The following is an 18,059-nucleotide window of genomic DNA, read 5'->3' as shown; positions in this document are numbered from 1 at the left end:
ATAAGAGGGAATGACGTTTCATACAAATTATAGGGAATAGAACATTTATCCTTTATTTTAAAAATTTGAAAAAGCAAGATTTATGGTAATGAAGTACAAACCTCATTAACAATATAATCCAGAAGTTCAAAGATAGCCATGGCTGGTCGACTGTCCATTCCATGCCCTGCATAATACAAAGGGTACACATCAGCTGAAGTACCAATAGTTCTGTTACAAAAAAGCAGATTTATGAACAAATTATTACAGCTGTTCCTAGACAAAATCCTGGACATCTAAAAACAGAATAGGAAGTAAATACTCAGCAAGTTTGGCAGCTTTTATAGGAAGAGAGTGAAACAAGAGTAAATGTTTCACGTCAATAGTCTGAAACTTGATTGACTGAGCCCATAGCCCAGTCGTCTCCCCACATTCACTTATTGTTTGAATGTGTGGCCCCAACTGTGTTTGTCTGCTGGATCTATTGAACATACAAAATTCTAGTTAGACCACACTTAGAGTACTGGTCGCCTCATTATAGGAAGGATATGGAAGCGTTGGAAAGGGTGCAGGGGAGATTTACCAGGATGCTGCCTGGTTTAGAGAGTATGCATTATGAGGAGAGACTAAGGGAGTTAGGGCTTTACTGTTTGGAGAGAAGGAGGATGAGAGGAGACATGATAGAGGTGTACAAAATATTAAGAGAAATAGATAGACAGCCAGTGCCTCTTTCCCAGGACACCAATGCTCAATACAAGAGGGCATGGCTTTAAAGTAATGGGTGGGAATTTGAAGGAAGATATCAGAGGAAGGTTTTTTTACCCAGAGAGTGGTTAGGGTGTGGAATGCACTGCCTGGGGTGGTGGTGGAGGCAGGTACATTGGTCAAATTCAAAAGATTGCTAGATAAGCATATGCAGGAATTTAAAATAGAGGGATATGTGGGAAGAAGGGGTTAGATAGTCTTAGGCGAGGTTTAACTGTTGGCACAACATCGTGGGCCGAAGGGCCTGTATTGTGCCGTACTGTTCTATGAACATTCCCAGCATCTTCCTTCCACCTCCCCTCCCACCAGCCCCCCCCCCCCACCCCCCAGCTGTTTTTGGAAGTAGCCAGACACCTGGACAGCCACAAAGTGAAGAATGATGTTGGAAGACGGGAGTAAAGACTGGAGAGTAAACGGCCAGTTTTTCCACAGTAGCTCCTTCAGGTTGGTGCATTGCATTGGCAGTTACCTCTGCTGAGGCTATCTGCAATGTTGTTCGTTTCTGGCACAGGAAAGTCAACAAAAAGCTAGGGGAAGAAAATGGCTTTTCCTTAAAGAAATTTACATTTTATATTAACGGCAACACTTCTGCTCATGGTCAAAATGCAGGTAACAAGTGCAGGAGGTTCGGTAGTGCTACTCGGGAGGGTTTAAACTACTATGGCAAGGGGATGGGTATCAGAACACCAGGTCAGAAAGCGGAGGACTGAGAGGAAGGTAGATGTCACGACCAGTAGGAACAGGCAAGGTAATAGACACAATGCAACAGATGGGTTGAAGTGTATGTATATTAATGCTAGAGTATTATGGGCAAAGGTGATGAACTCAGCATGGATCAGTACATGAAACTATGATACTGTGGTCATAACAGAGACTCGGTTGAGAGAGGGAAGGAATGGATGCTTAATGTTCCAGGGTTTCGATGTTTTAGAAAAGATAGAGGAGGTGGTAAAATGTTGGGGGGGGGGGGGGGGTTGGGGGTTGGTGGTGGTGGTGTTGGAAAACAGAGGAAGGCAAGTTGCGCTATTAATCAGGGACAATATCACAGCTACACTCAGAGAAACACAATGGATGGCTCATTCACTGAGTCCATACAGGTAGAACTCAAAAATAAGAAAGGTACAATCACTCTGATGGGATTATACTACAGACCCCCCAGTAGCCATCAAGGCATTGGGGAACAGATATGCAGGCAGATTAGGGAAAGGTGTAAAAACAATAGGGTCGTTGTAGTGGGTGACTTCAACCTCCCCAATACATACTGGGACCTTCTTAGTGCAAGAGGTTTAGATGGGGCAGAATTTGTTGGGTGCATCCAGAAAAGTTTCTCAAATTAATATGTAGATAGTCCAGCACAAGGAGGGGCCATAGTGGACCTGCTGTTGGGTAATGAGCCGGGCCAGGTGACTGACCTTTCAGTGGGAGAACACAACTTCTTAAGTTTTACGATAACTATAGATAAGGATAAGTATGGACCTTGCAGGAGAGTATTAAGTTGAAGCAGGGCAAATTATGAGAGTATTAGGTAGGACTTAGGGAGAGTTAAATGGAAACAGCTGTTTCTGGGTAAGTCCACATTTGACATGTGGACAGTGTTTCAAGACCAACCGCACAGAGTACAGGACAAGTATGTTCCAAAAAGGACAAGGATGGCAAGATAAGGGAACCTTGGATGAAGAGAGAGGTGGTGAATTTAGTCAAGAAGAAAAAGGAATCGTATGCAAGGTTCAGGAAGCTAAAATCAAACAAAGCTCTTGAGGATTAGAAAGAAGCCAGAATAGAACTCAAGAAAGGAATTAGAGCCAGAAGGAGCCATGAAAAGTTCTTGGCAAGAAAGATTAAAAAGAATCCTAAGGCATTCTATACATTCATCAGGAACAAGAGGACAACCAGGGAGAGGGTAGGAGAGAACATGTGTTTGGAGGCAGAGGTCGTGGGCAAGCTCCTAAATGAGTACTCTGCATCAATATTTACCAAGGAGAAAGACATGGAGGATAGTGAGATCAGTGTAGAGTGTGTTAATATGCTAGGGCATTTTGAGATAAAGGAGGTGGTACTATTGGGTCTCTTGAAAGAACATTTAAGGTGGATAAGTCCCCAGGCCCAGATGGGATATACCCCAGGTTATTGAGAGAGGCAAGAGATGAGATTGCTGGGATCTTGACCAAGATCTTCATGTCCCCTCTAGCCACAGGTGAGGTCCCAGAGGACTAGCGAGTAGCTAATGTTATTCCATTATTCAAGGAGGGAAATGGGGATAATCCTGGAAACTATAGACCAGTGAGTCTCAGGTCAGTGGTAGGGGAGTTACTGGAGAGGATTCTTAGGGATAGGATTTATGAGCATTTGGAAAACCGTGGCCTAATTAGGGACAGTCAGCATGGATTTGTGTGGGGCAAGCCGTGTCTAACTAAATTGATTGAGTTTTTTTTGAGGAGGTTACAAAGGTGATTGATGAAGGTAGAGCTGTGGATGTTGTCTACATCGATTTTAGTAAGGCAATTGACAAGGCCCCTTGTGGGAGGCTCATCCAGGGGATTAAGATGCATGGTATTGGTCGTTTGAATTCAGAATTGGCTTACCCATAGAAGACAGAGGGTAGTGGTCAATGGGACTCATTCTAGCTGGAGGTCTGTGACTAGTGGTGCTGTGCAGGGATCCATACTGGGACCTCTGCCGTTTGTGATGTATACAAGTGACCTGGATGAAAACGTAGATGGGTGGGTTAGCAACTTTGCAGATGAAGAAAAGATCGGTGCTGTTGTGGGTAGCATACAGTACTGCCAAAGGATACAGCGGGATACAGATCAGTTGCAGATATGGGCGGAGAAATGGCACATGGAGATTAACCTGGCCAACTATGAAGTGTTGCACTTTGGGAGACCAAATGTAAAGGAACAGTACAGTTAATGACATGACCCTGAATAGTGTTGATGTGCAGAGGCCTTGGGGTCTAAGTCCATAGCTCCCTGAAAGTGGCTACACAGGTTGACAGGGTGGTAAAGGCAGCATATGGTACACTTGCCTTTATTAGTTGAGGAATTGAGTTCAAGAGTCAGAAAGTTATGTTGCAGCTTTATAAAACTCTAGTTAGGCTTCATCTGGAGTACTGCATTCATTTCTGGTCACCCCATTACAGGAAGGATGTGGAGGCTTTGGAGAGGGTGCAGAAGAGGTTTATCTGGATACTGGCTCGATTAGAAGGCATGTGCTACAAGGAGAGGCTGGACAAACTTGGGTTGTTCTCTCTGGGGTAGCAGCAGCTGAGGAGAGATCTTATAAGAGGTTTATAAGATTATGAGAGGCATAGATAGAGTAGACAGCCAGTATCTTTTTCCCAGGGTTGAAACATCTAATACTAGAGTGCATTCATTTAAGGTGAGAGGGGCAAGTTCAAAGGAGATGTGCAGGGCAAGTTTGTTTTTAAAAGCACAGAGTGGTGGGGGTGCCTGGAATGCACTGCCGGGGTGGTGGTGGAGGCAGATACGATAAGAGGCGTTCAGGCAGCTCTTAGATAGGCACATGAATGTGCAGAGAATGGAGGGATTATGGACATTGTGTAGACAGAAGGGATTAGTTTCATTGGGCATTTGATTACTATATTAGTTGAATTAGTTCTGCACACCATTGCGGGCCAAAGGGCTTGTTCCTGTGCTGTGCAGTTCAATGTTCAAAGTGAAAGGGTTGGGAAGATCCTGTGATCTTTGCAAAAGTATGATGCACAGAAAAATTACCTTCAAATATTAAATTAGCAACTTTTTTCAGGATTGCTTAATAGGGCACAGCAACCATTGGGAGATTGCTACCAACTGCACAAAACAAAGAACAAAATTTTAACAAGGCTGCATACCTTATGTTCACTAAGGCTTTACATTTTTCCAACCACAAAGGGTTACTGTGACAATTTGAAGACCTCACAACTGGCATTGGAAACAGAAACTGAATGCCAAAGTGGTTAGTACCAGTATTTAAAAAACCACGAAAAACTTACTGTTTGGCTGAGAAGTGAACACAATTAACTTAATCATATATTAGCAATTTAGAATGAAATAGGTTAAACAAACGGTGAATGGGGATACAAATATCAGTGCACACAATAGAAAAGCAAGAAAAAACTGAATATCTGAAATAAAAATAGAAAATGCTGGAAACATTCAGCAAGTTCCATGGAAACAAAAAGTTAGCCAAAGCCTCAGGTTGAAGACTCTTCATCAGCACATAGCAGTTCTGTTCCAGTTTCAGTCACTGAAAATGTAGCTGATAAACCCATGAATAAAACTTAAGGCAAGTCACTTCCTTTAGTTTTAAAAATGCATTGAATTTAAAAACCTGGATTTTTGACACAGCAAGCTGTTGTTCAATGTACTGAACTGCTGAAAACTATTCAATAGAAACATCCAAAAGAGAAGTGGATTAACATTTGAATGGAACTCATTTGGCCTGTGGTAGGTGCTGAACAAACCAATGAGAAAGAAACCTACCCATTCATTTCCTCAAAGCTATGTGTCACAGATGAACCCGTCCATGATACATTCCCAGGACTACGCAAAGTCAGAGGCCTATGATCACAAGGTGGACACTTACTATCACTTTGTGAGCACCAAGTGGGATAAATTCAGATCAGATGTGGTAGCTTGAAACAGAGCATTCATGAGAAGCTGTGGACCATTAGCAGCAAATAAAAAGCAAATACACCACCATGATCTGTAACTACATGGCTCAGCACATTCCACACATTGTCTTTAAAATCAAAGTCAAGGTCAATCCTGGTTCAGTCTGGAGGGCCCCCTGTTGGGAGTAGGACCAATGAGGTGCCAATCCCACGTGGACACAATACAGGACTATGATTATTCATTGATTGTGAGATTGCTTCTCTGTGTATTCCATGCTGTTTTTGTTTAGCATGCACAAATTTCTGCAGTCTGACCACATCTAAACAAGGTGGTGAACAATTAACAGTGAACTAGAGGAAGCAGGTTGGAGAACGTACTCTTCCTCAATAAAGGCAAACCCAGAATTAAACATCAGAGACAAAGCTGATACACTTAAAAATCACATTCAACCAGAATGATGAGTTTGTTTGATCCTAAGGTCCCCACCATCACTGAAGCCAGTCTTCAGCCAATTCAGTTCACTCCATGTTGTAGTGAGAACAGATGACAATACTGGATACCGAAAAGGCTATGGAAACAGACAACATTCCCACCATCCCCTAAAGATTTGAGCTCCAAAATTAGCCAAGCTCTTTCAGCCTGGTTACAACACTGGCATCTACCCAAAAAAAGCAGAAAGCTGCTCAAATCTGTTTCTTTTTATGTATTCATTTTTCAGGATGTGGGCCTCGTTTGCAAAGCCAGCATTTACTGTCCATCCCCAACTGCCCTTGTAGCAGCAGGAAGCAGCTTTCTTGAACCACTGCAGTCTCGGTGAAGGTGCTCCCAACCTGCTGTTGGGATGGATTTCCAGGATTCAGACCCAGTGAAAGTGAAGGAACAGCAATGTATTTAAATGTCAGGATGGTGTGAGACTTTGAGGAGAACCTGCAGGTGGTGGTGGTGGTGTTCCCATGCAGTGGAAACCATTGCCCTTGGTGGTAGAGGTTCTTGAGGGGAGGTGCTGTCGGAGTAGCTTAGGTGAGTCATTGCAATACATTTTGTAGTTGGTACAACTCTGCAGGTCAATGGGCATTGGTGATAGAGGGAATGAAAATTTAGGGCAGATGGTTGCTTTGCCTTGAATACTGTGGAGCTTCAAATGTTTTTTGGAGAAGTACCCACCCAATCATGTGAAGAGTATTTCATCACCCTCTTGTATTGTGGTTCTAAAATGGTGGAAAGGCTGTGTGTTATGAGCAATCTCTGATCTGCTCTTGAAGTCACAGTATTTGTGGCTGGTCCAGTTGAGTTTCTGGACAATGGTGACCCAAGATATTGATGGCGGGGAACTCAATAATGCCATTGAATGTCAATGGGCTCTCTGTTATTGGAGGTCATTATTGTCTTCCAGGTTATGTGGCACAAATTACTTGCCATTTATCAGCTCATGTCTAAATGTTCTAGTTGTGCTGCATACAGGTATGGATTGCTTCATTTCCTGAGAAATTGCAAATGAAAATGAACATTTGTAGAGTTGAACTGCATGGATTAAAGCCCTTCAGCCCAGCAAGACCATGCTGTCATTAATCACACATTTACACAATTTTTTTTTGAAAAGAAACATTCTGACATTCCCATCAACATACCCCCCAGATTTTACCACTTGCCTACACACTAGGGTCAAATAACCTCAAAGCCTGCACGTCTTTGGGATGTGGGAGGGAAAAAAACTGGAGCATCCAAAAGGAAACCCACACAGCAATAGAAGAACATGCAAATGCCACACAGACTGTACCAGAGGTCAGGATTGAACCTGGGTCAAAGCTGAGGAAGCAGTTCTACTAACTACTCCACTGTTTTGCACATCATCAGCATGCATCCCTATATTTGACTTGATGGAAAGAACATCACTGAAGCTGCTGAAGATTGTTGTCTAGGACACTACCCAGAGAAACTCCTGCAGTTATGGCCTGAAGGTGGGATGATTGATTTTTAATAACCATTCTTCTTTTTGCATGTTATAACTCCACCCAACATTGCACTTTCCCTTTGATATGCATTGACTGGTTTTACCAGGCTTTCTTGAGGTCATACACAGTCAAATGCTGCCTTAAAGTCAATGGCAGTCACTCTCACCAAACCTCTATAATTCAGCTTTTAGGTCCAAAACCATGACAAGGTGTGGAACTGACTGGTGCCAGTGATGAAGTGCCATCTGAATTCCACAGGTGAGGTTAAAGTAACTGCTTTTGACATCGAGGCAGCACTTGACCTAGTGTTACATGATGGAACCCTGGTAAAACTGAAGTCAGTGGTCATTAAAGTAAAAACACCCCCCATGGTCAGAGTCACATTTCACACAACAGAAGGTGGTTGCAACCATCGGAGGCCAAACATTCCAGCCCCAGGACATCACTATGTTCCCCAGGGTAGTATCTTGGGTCCAACCATCTTCATCGCCCTCACTGACTTTGTCCATTGGTTAGAAGTGGGGATGCTCACCATTGATTGTATGACATTCCATGAAGCAGTCCATGCTTGCATGCAGCAAGAGCCATCCAAGAGAGAAGGAATGCTTGTACTGCAGAACTACCTGATAATGACCATCTACAAGAGGGAATCTAACCTCCTCTTCATGAATGGAGCAGCCAGACAATTATTGTGGCTACAAGAGCAGGTAAGAGGCTGTATAGTTCTGTGCTTCCAACTCTTGATCAGACAATACAAAAAGAAGTTATTTAATTTTTGCTATGGGAACATAAGAATCCAGGTTTTTCCTCAGATAAAGTGTTTAACAGTATGGATATGTGTGCTGTTAGAAGCAATGCCCTTTATATTTATGCAAAGTCATGTTTTTCTACAGCTGAACTCTGGCAAAACTAGGTAATTTCTTCGAGACCCATTTTGATCTCGAATTCCCTATTAATAAAAAGCATACATGCTGAAAATAACATTTCACTACATCTGTGTTGTTCCTGTTTTCTCAGTGACAATGAAAATGGCTGTTAAGTACTTCAGAATGTACTGAGGTTGTGAAATTTCCCACACAAATGCAAATTTCACTTGCAGGTACCTTAAAACAACAATTTGAAAAGAACAAGAAAAGTGTGACAAATATTTCTGTTTCCATTGAGACAGGCACACACACTTCAAAATTAGATGGTCATCCATCCACCCAAATGTATCAGAGAAGTGAAAGCCTGGACAGATTAATATACTTAATACAGTAAAAGAAACTAAACTTTTCAAACTTGATCCATGATCTTGATGGAGTGCACACTATAGAAGTGGGGAATTCCAGAACTCAGTAACAGTCTCAGGATGGAAGACAGATGGAGGAAATTCTCAGAATTGCGATTCTTTGGAATTTTATACCCCAGGCAGCTGTGATACAAGTACATTCTGATCAGAGATAGATTTTTGGACAAAAAGGGATGGGGTTAGGGAGGAAAATGGAATTCAGGCCAACAATCAGGCCACACACAATCCCACTTAGTGGTTACTTAAGTCGTTAAGTAACCCTGTTACTTAAGTCACTGAGATAAAGGTTACTTCAAACCTTCCTTACCTGTTAGTTAAGTAGGAAAATATGATCTGAGGAACAGATTGCATACAAAATCCTATTAACCCTTCTTTCACCTTACTAATTAAATGCTAGGGAAAGAAATGAGCCTTCACAAAGCCAATCACTGTTGCTGGATGTGTACTTTTGCTGCCGAGTTTACAAATGAAACCTCAATGACAGTCCCCACAATGCAAATCTCATGAGAAGTCCTTCAACTATCTGAAACTGCAAAATATATTTATCGGAAGTAGCAAATGATATTAGCAGCATGGTAGTGTAGCGGTTAGCGTAATGTTATTACAGCGCCAGCGACCTGGGTTCAATTCCTGCCGCTGTCTGTAAGGAGTTTGTACGTTCTCCCCGTGTCTGTGTGGATTTCCTCCAGGTGCTCCAGTTTCCTCCCATATTCCAAAAGATGTACAGGTTAGGAGTTGTGCTCATGCTATGTTGGCACTGGAAGAGTGGCGACACTTGCGGGCTGCCCCCAGAACATTTGTCAGTAACGCAAAAAGACACATTTCACTGTGTGTTTCGATGTACATGTGACTAATAAATATCTCATCTCATCTTAATTTCATCCACATTTGGTCATCTCACACATTTCCATTTCTGATTTGCTTATGATAAATAATTTATCAAGGGGAAGGTAAACTCTTTCAGTTGAGGAAGGTATTTATAAACATTGGCAGTCACTTTCAAATGACTTTATCAAAATTAATCCAGCAGTAGATGACACAAAGTTCTCCTAAAATTGGCACTGACAATGAAATGATGACAGATGCACATGAACCAATCGACACATGGAATTATAATGTGGAAAGCATTATTGAAGCAGTAGAGTCGCCTGGTACTTACCACTGATGGGGCGCCCTTGACTCCTTGATCTGGGTGACGTGCTATGCGATTCCCCTCCTGCTCCATCCATTACTTGGCACTGAAAGATGGCCTCCAACTCCCTCATGTCAGGAGGGGGTATCGGATATCTTCCGATTGCCATCTCAACCAAGGAAAGGCCCATACTCCAGATATCAGACTGCACAGAGTAGTGGGTGCCTTGGAGTCTCTCTGGCTGCCAGGAAACAAGTGTACAGTAGAGCAATTTGCATCTTAAACAGATAACCAGCCAAACTTTTCTTCTAAATGTGTTCACGGATGTGGATATTGCTGGCTAGACCAGCATTTATTGTTTAGTCCTAAATGCCCCCAAATAGAATGGCTTTCCAGGCCATTCCTGAGGTTGATTAAGTATTAGCCACATTGCTCTAGGTCTGGAGTTGTATTCAGTCCAGACTGGTTAAGGATGGCAAATTTCCTTTTTAAAATCAACCAAGTTTAAAAAAAAGTATGAAATTAACACATTTTATTAAAAACCAAGAAACTAAAATGCAACTAAATGATACACGGATACAAAAACAGAATTTCATATAATCAGCCAAGATATAAACAAGTCTATCTATTAAGTTAAAAGTGCAAGCTAGAAGGATGCATATGATTCAGTAACAAAGGCTAACACAATTTATTATCAGAGATCCACTTCTCTCCACTTCATGGAATGAAGTCACAGAAATCATTTTATAAGAAGTTAGAATGTGCTTTGACGCGATATGTTTTATCGATTTCTGCCAAAACTGCATTTGATTCTATAGAAAAGAGTGACAAGACAGATTGCACCTCCTGTAAATTGGTCTTATTTCATAAACATTCAACATTGGTAGCGTGAGGAATAGTTACAGGTACTTAAAATATTCAATGCTGCAAAGACTAATTCTGTGCCACCAGTGAGCTTTGAATGCAAGGAATATGGAGGGAAGGAGTACTATTATCTTTGATTCATTTCAAGATTACTGCTCAGTCTTTTTACAAAATCAGTCCTTAGAGAACTAAAGTGATCCTCACAGTAAGAGTTACAAGTGAGATTTAAAACAGGTCAAAACTTCTTCGTTTGAAACACGTTTTCCTGTTTAAAATAACCTGAAGAAAGTAAACAAGCTAGTTCTCCTGGCAAAGTAATTCTACATAAGAGACTGCAATCTTTCTACACTGCTGACCTGGCTCCTTTTTAGTGGCTGCGACACTTTAGGAAGGCAGAAGTTTCTTGTATGTGCATCACACAAATGGCCACATCTTAAGGAGTTTGAAATATCACTTAGATTGCCTTGTTTATAAATGGCTAGTCATTAATAATTGTACAAAGCTTGAAAACAAAGACTTACAGACATGTAAGAACGAGTTCCCACAAAGGAGTTTGCCATCGAGTCAATGAGCTGACCACTTACTCCGAAATCACAGAGCTTTATCTCACCACGAGAATTAACCAAAATGTTGGATGGTTTCACATCTGAAATAGAACATAATTCAGGGAACACAAACAGTGCAGACATTTTGGCACTCTGTTTCCCCTCAGTGCTCATTTTTAAAGTGAACTATTCATGTTCATTCACAGGGAATCTCACCTTTGAGCGCATTAACCTTATGTAAAAAGTTCAAGCCTCTGAAATTTTTACCAAAGACTTTCCACTTATTAGATGGCCCTTGCTCATTCAGACTTCCCTTGGCTCATCTTTGGACCATCACATCACTTGTGAAACTTACATATAGCGGGTTAAGAATACACATTTACAAAGGGAACCAGTTCGCTTAAGTACATAGAAAAATAAAGACAAAAAAAATCATTCTGCTTATCTTCTCCCAAGTGCAAACAAAAATACTAGTACCAAGATCATGCTGCTCAAGTTCTTAGGTTCTTTTTGTATGCCGGTCCAACTTAGACTATATTAATGGAGAGTACTACCAAGCAGTCAGAGATCAGCAAACAATTGCAAGTACCAAAGATTAACATCAACTCAGTTCTAAATTTTAGCAAACAGCTTTATTTTGAACATTTTTTTAACTTGTTATGTGTTCTGTGAGGAAATGCTCACCTTGGCCCTCCCTCCACCAGACCACATTGTTTAAGGAATAATCTGTTAAACCATGAGTTCAGAGTAAAGGCACATTAAAATAAGTTTTACTCAAAATCAGTTCAGTTGTGATCAGACTTGCAACAGCATGTACTCAAGTATTCATAGAGCTTCCCTTTCCCTCCCAACAGCAACACTTTGGTGGAGCCTCAAATAATCTGCTGGAGGAACTCAGCAGGTTGAGCAACATCTGTGGGGGTGGGGGGTGGGGAGGAAGGAAAGGTGAATGGCTATTGGAACCAGAACGGGGGGGGGGGGCAAGGAGAGGGGGCAGGGGGCAGGTGCTGTGTAAAATGACTTTACATACAAGGGAAATGGAAGGCAAAGAAACATTTACAAATATAGGGCAAGTACCAATTCCCTGAGGGTGGGATTTTATCAAGTCCCATTCCTGTCCCACCTCACCACCCCCACATCCGGTTCTGGTTCTAACTGCCGTACACCCCTCCCCTAATGGTTCCCATTCTCACCTCCTTTAGAATCTAGCACTGGTTCCTGCTTAATCTCCCCCAGCAGCCGTCTCCAACCTTCACACTCCCCTCCCTCCTCCCCGCTCCATCAGCTTCTCTTTTTTCCCTCTGTCGGCTTCCATCCATCATTCACCTGCCACTGTCTCCCAACTCCACCCCTGCTCCCCTCCCCTACCTGGCGCAACCTATCATCTTACACCCCTCCTCACTCCACCAGTCACCTCAGGCTCCTCTCTCACCACTCCCCCTCTTCCCCTTCACACTGGCCGTCTCACCACTCCACTCGCAGTCCTGATGCAGGGTTTTGACTCAAAACGTTGACAATTCCAATACCCCCCCCAATAACCACAGATGCTGCTTGACCCACTGAGTTCCTCCAGCAGATTGTTGTTTGCTCCAGATTCCAGCATCTACAAATCTCTCGTGTCCCTTAGGTTAGAGCCTCCATTCAGAAATATGATCCTGGTGACTTTCAATTGTTTTTAATTTTTTGGGCATCTATCACTCCAGTCACGTAGGTAAGGCTATTCCTTCAGAAGCACAAAGGACCAGGTATTTCACCTTCTGATAACTAACCAATCTAACGAATATGGCAAAACGATAAAATTATAGACCTCTACTAAGCAAAAGGTGGCTATTTCATTACCTCCACCCACTGCGTCTGCCCACCACCCACACATTCCTCCCACCGGGTCCCCACCCACTACTTTCCCATCTGCCCTGCCCTCCCCACCTCCACCTTCCTCTCCGATCAGACTCCATCATCTGCAGCCCTTTATTGTCTCCACCTTTCACCTTCCAACCTCTGTTGCCATTTCCATTCCTCCCTCCATCAACCTTTCACCCCTACTCACCTGGATCCACCTACTGCTTGCCAGCTCTTCCCCTCTATCTCCCAGTCCAACCCAAAATGACTGTCCATTTCCCTCTACAGGTGCTGCCTTATTTGCTGAACCCCTCCAACATTTTGTTTTTTTGCTTATTAGAACATAGAACACTACAGCACAGTACGGGCCCTTCGACCCACAATGTTGTGCCGACATTTTACCCTGCTCTGAGATCTATCTAACCCTTCCCTCCCACATAGACACATGAATGATAGAGAAATGGAGGGCTATCTAAGAGTCTCTTAAATGTCCCTAATGCATCTGCCTCCACAACCTCTGCCGGCAGTGCGTTCCACGCACCCACCACTCTCTGTGTAAAAAAAAAACTTACCCCTGACATCCCCCCTTATACCTTCCTCCAATCACCTTAAAATTATGTCCCCTCATGTTAGCCATTGTCGCCCTGGGAAAAAGTCTCTGACTGTCCACTCGATCTATGCCTCTTGCACGCCTCTATCGAGTCACCTCTCATCCTCCTCCTCTCCGAAGAGAAAAGCCCTCGCTCACTCTACCTATCCTCATAAGACGTGCTCTCCAATCCTGGTAAATCTCCTCTGCACCCTCTCTAAAGCTTCCTCATCCTTCCTATAATGAGGCGACCAGAACTGAACACAATACTCCAAGTGTGGTCTGATCAGAGCTGCATCACCACCTCACGGCTCTTGAACTAATGAAGGCCAACACACCATACGCCTTCTTAACAAACCTGCGCGGCAACCTTGAAGGATCTATGGACATGGACCCCAAGAGTTAACTCCCTCCTGTGCACCCCCAGGCGCCGGCGTGAGAGCAGCATGTGCCCCTTTCCCCTTTGTCCCCCCCAGGACCCTGGGTGTGGTGTCCCTGACCCTCTTGTCGATCTGGAACATCCCCCCACAACTCTCCCGCACCATCTCCGTCCTTAAACCCCAACCCCCGAGCGAGTCTGCCTTCCTGAACGCACGCCTGCTGTGTGACGTCCACCATCGTGAAGTGTTGGTCATGGCATGCATCAACTCCAGCCTCCCAAACAATCTCGACCCACTGCGATTCGCCTGTCGCTGAAACAGGTCTACAGCAGATGCCATCTCCCTGGCCCTGCACTCAGCTCTGGAGCATCTGGAGAACCTCCATCAGTCTCCTACTGACTAATTAAAGCCCTGCCTTCAACACCATAACTCCAAACAAAATCGTCACCAAGCTCCAAGACCTGGGACTCAACACCTCCCTCTGCAACTGGGTCCTTGACTCCCTGACCAACAGACCGCAGTCAGTGAGGATAGGCAGCAATACCTCCGACACGATTATCCTCCACATTGGTTCCCCACAAGGCTGCATCCTCAGCCCTCTATTCTACTCCCCGTACACTCACGACTGCGTGGCCAGATTCTGCTCTAACTCCATCTACAAGTTTGCAGATGACACCACCGCAGTGGGCCGTATCTCAAATAATGAGTCGGGGTACAGGAAGGAGATAGAGAGCTTAGTGACGTGGTGTCATGACAACCACCTTTCCTTCATTGTCAACAAAACAAAAGAGCTGGTCACTGACTTCAGGAAAGGGGGCGGTGTACATGCTCCTGTCCACATCAACGGTGCTGAGGTTGAGGGTTGAGAGCTTCAAGTTCCTAGGAGTGAACATCACCAACAGCCTGTCCTGGTCCAACCACAAAGACACCACAGCCAAGAAAGCTCACCAGTGCCTCTACTTCCTCAGGAGGCTAAAGAAATCTGGCACGTCCCCATCAACACTCACCAATTTGTGCAGAAGCCCCACAGAAAGTATCCTATCTAGATGCATCCCGGCTTGGGACGGCAAATGCTCTGCCTTGCCCTGGGACCGCAAGAAATCGCAGCGAGTCACAGACACATCCCAGCGCCTCACTGAAACCAGCCTCCCCTCCGCGGACTCCGTCTACACTTACCGCTGCCTCGGTAAAGCAGCCAACATAATCAAAGACCCCACCCACCCCGGACATTCTCTTTACTTATTACATTTGTGTCAGCTCCCAAACTTATTCACCAAATCCCGCTCCTCAGTACTTGCCCTATATTTGGAAATATATTTCTTTGCCTTCCACATCCCTTGTGTGGCAAGGAACATGCATCTTAACAACCGGATGATTCTCCAAAACTCAATTTTTGCTTTGATGATTGTAAATTTATGACCTCCGATTTACTTGTAGATCCATTTTATTTCTGGAGGAAAAACTTCCAAATTTCCCTTTTCCCCCTCCCACTTCACAGACAGGAATTTTACCAGAGAACAAGTGTGTTTTGCAGCAGGGAGGGAGGTGTGGAGAAAAGTACCCCCATGCAAAGCTGCTGACTTTGAATCTAATGGACTGTGTCAGGAAACCCTCCATGAGATAGGTGTGTTCCAATTTAAATGTTGATCACTGATTAAAATAAATTTTAACAGCAGATTGAGAGTCTAACACAGCACGTGGGTTTCCCTAGTTCCATGAAACCAATGCAGGAGCAGAATGCCATTGAACATCAACTGAGTTGATCATTCAATCTGACACAGTGCACTTTCATGCTTATTATCTTGATCAAGTCCAAGAAATATTTTCTGCACAGCAGTATTGCTTCTTTACTTTGCACAGTTTTAAGAAAATTAGTACAAATATCACCGTTATTCTGCTTGAATCTGTCCACACATTAGCTGAAGTTAGAATGGTGCTCAAGGAAAAATGCTGAGAGAGCCAGAGATGGAATGGGAAGAACAAGCACAAGATCTTCAGGAACAATGGGTACCTCCATGCCCAACTGCAAATGCATGAAAGCAGCTTACGACAGGCACAAGAGGACATAGCCAGCATGTAGAGTATACAAGCAATGGGTTGCCTACTTCAATATGTTGAAATGTCAGCTTCACAGATGGAATCAGGTTATTACAGCAGCTGAAGTAGCAACAATTGCCCTTAAATGCTGTATTTTAGTGAAGACATCTATAGGATTTCATTGATGGGTGACCATGCATTGTTTAAGCGATGGCATGTATATCAAGTCTCCTACCTTGGAGGAAATCAGAACCAGGGGTCACATGGGGTTGTGACTACAACAGACTTTGTACATGTCTGGGGTGGGTGGAGGGGAGTTACCATTGAAGGCACTCATGGCAATAAAGGTAAACCTAGCCCAGCCAGGAGGGTTTATTGGTTGGAAAGGGCTCCATTCCAATAACATTCAGCTGGCTTGCAACCACAAGAAACTCTCTGCTGTGAGGTGTGATCAGAGTGATTCCTTCGTCCTGCAGCACTCCACTCTCTCTGATACACTCAGTCTTCCAAGTAGACTCAGGAGCTAGCTCCTTGGGTGAAAGGAAACCCATTTAAAGCACAACTACTGATGCCCATGCAGAACCCAAGCAACTAGGTCAGCGCACTGCAGTCAATGCCATCCGTCCGCTAGAAAAGTTATCAAACAAGCTAGAAGAATGCTGAAAGTGTTTTAAATGCCTTGACCATATCAGAAGCCCTTCACTGTACAACAGCCAGTGTGCCAAATGTTCTGCTGCACAGTCCACAACATGATGCAGCAGCAGGAGGTGGGAGAGGCAAATGTCATCCACACTGGCACAACAACAACTCTGCTGTTCAGGGTGCACCCAGGCTATTCACAATCAATAATTTGCCTGAGGTGACCTAATGTCACGTTTCCAAATTTGATAACAATCCTAAACTACGTGGGATTGAAAGTATGGTGGAGGATGTAAAGACCAATGGGACATGGTCAAACCAAATGGGTGGGAGAGAATATAGCAGATGCAATCTAATGTGGATAAATTTGAGGTCATCCACTTTGGTGCACACAACAGAAAAACAGCACGTTTGTTAAATGGTGAGATTGGGTAGTGTTGATGTTCAAAGGGACCTTGTACACAAGTTGCTGAAGGCCAACATCCTGATGCAGCAAGCAATGAAGGCTAATGGCAATATAGCCTTCGTTACAAAAGGGATTGAATCCAAGGGGAAGGAAGCATTTTAACAATTATGTAGGGCCTTGGTGAGATTGCACCTGCATGGTTTTGGGGTATAAGATCAACCATGATCTTACGAAATAAGAGCAGGATTAGGCCACTGGGCCCTTCAAGCCAGCACTGCCATTCATTATATTTACTTAGAGTTACAAGGCTCAACCAGGTTCTAGCAGCATCACCTATAAAATCTGGATAGCAACCCCATTTTTGCCATGTACCACTCCACCAAACCAGACATGCAAATTTGAGTATAGCATTTTGCATTGAATTTCATAAAGTAACATAAACAAACATGAAAAAGTGGGTCATTTATTTCTGATCTCATTGCCATCTCACCTCTGTGCATGATTTGATGCTTCTCTCTTAAATATGCCAACCCTCTTAGGACCTGCAGAACAGATGTCATTAAAAAAAGACTGTAAATATCAGTTTGTGTTCATACCATCTAGGTTTCGAACTATCCAAAACAAGTACATTTTGTACTTGGTTTAAAAATTTTAGAAATTTTGAAGCACTTCAAGGCGTTTAGTTAAACCAAACTGTTGAAGGTGGGTACTGTTGTTTGTCACAGAAGAAATGTAGTAATGACCCAAAATGAATTCCTGTATCTATCATTCACATTTTCCTTTCAAGAGAGACTAGGCTAATCAGCCCACTGGAGGATCCACCAGTTCTGGTTGCTGGAGTTATAAGGTGCATTTCAACTTGTCATGGGCCAGTTCCTGCCACCACGATTCCCCACCCCTCCATTTGCCTTCCCTTTCAGCCACAAGAAATACCAGCTAATGCTGGTACAAACTATAAGCATGAAAATACAAAGGCTATCCATGTAAAAAAAAATACAAGCATGGGAATTAAAAACACAAAATCCCAA

General features: G+C 43.5%; 1 protein-coding gene across 1 annotated transcript in view; it reads right to left on the bottom strand.

Annotated features, from left to right (window-relative positions):
- Positions 1–18,059, bottom strand: part of LOC127582396 (dual specificity mitogen-activated protein kinase kinase 2) — a 60,950-nt gene that overhangs the window by 10,115 nt on the left and 32,776 nt on the right. Inside the window, exons 5-8 of the mRNA XM_052037591.1 lie at positions 17,522–17,573; positions 11,118–11,242; positions 9,760–9,973; positions 102–166 (exon numbers count right to left, since the gene is read on the bottom strand). Of these exons, the coding sequence (XP_051893551.1) occupies positions 102–166; positions 9,760–9,973; positions 11,118–11,242; positions 17,522–17,573 (456 nt within the window). The remainder of the gene's footprint in view (positions 1–101; positions 167–9,759; positions 9,974–11,117; positions 11,243–17,521; positions 17,574–18,059) is intronic.

Source organism: Pristis pectinata, chromosome 24 (assembly GCF_009764475.1).
Source record: "Pristis pectinata isolate sPriPec2 chromosome 24, sPriPec2.1.pri, whole genome shotgun sequence".
Taxonomy (NCBI): Eukaryota; Metazoa; Chordata; class Chondrichthyes; order Rhinopristiformes; family Pristidae; genus Pristis; species Pristis pectinata.
The sequence above is the reverse complement of the archived record's forward strand: the minus strand, read 5'-3'. Positions and strand labels throughout refer to the sequence as shown.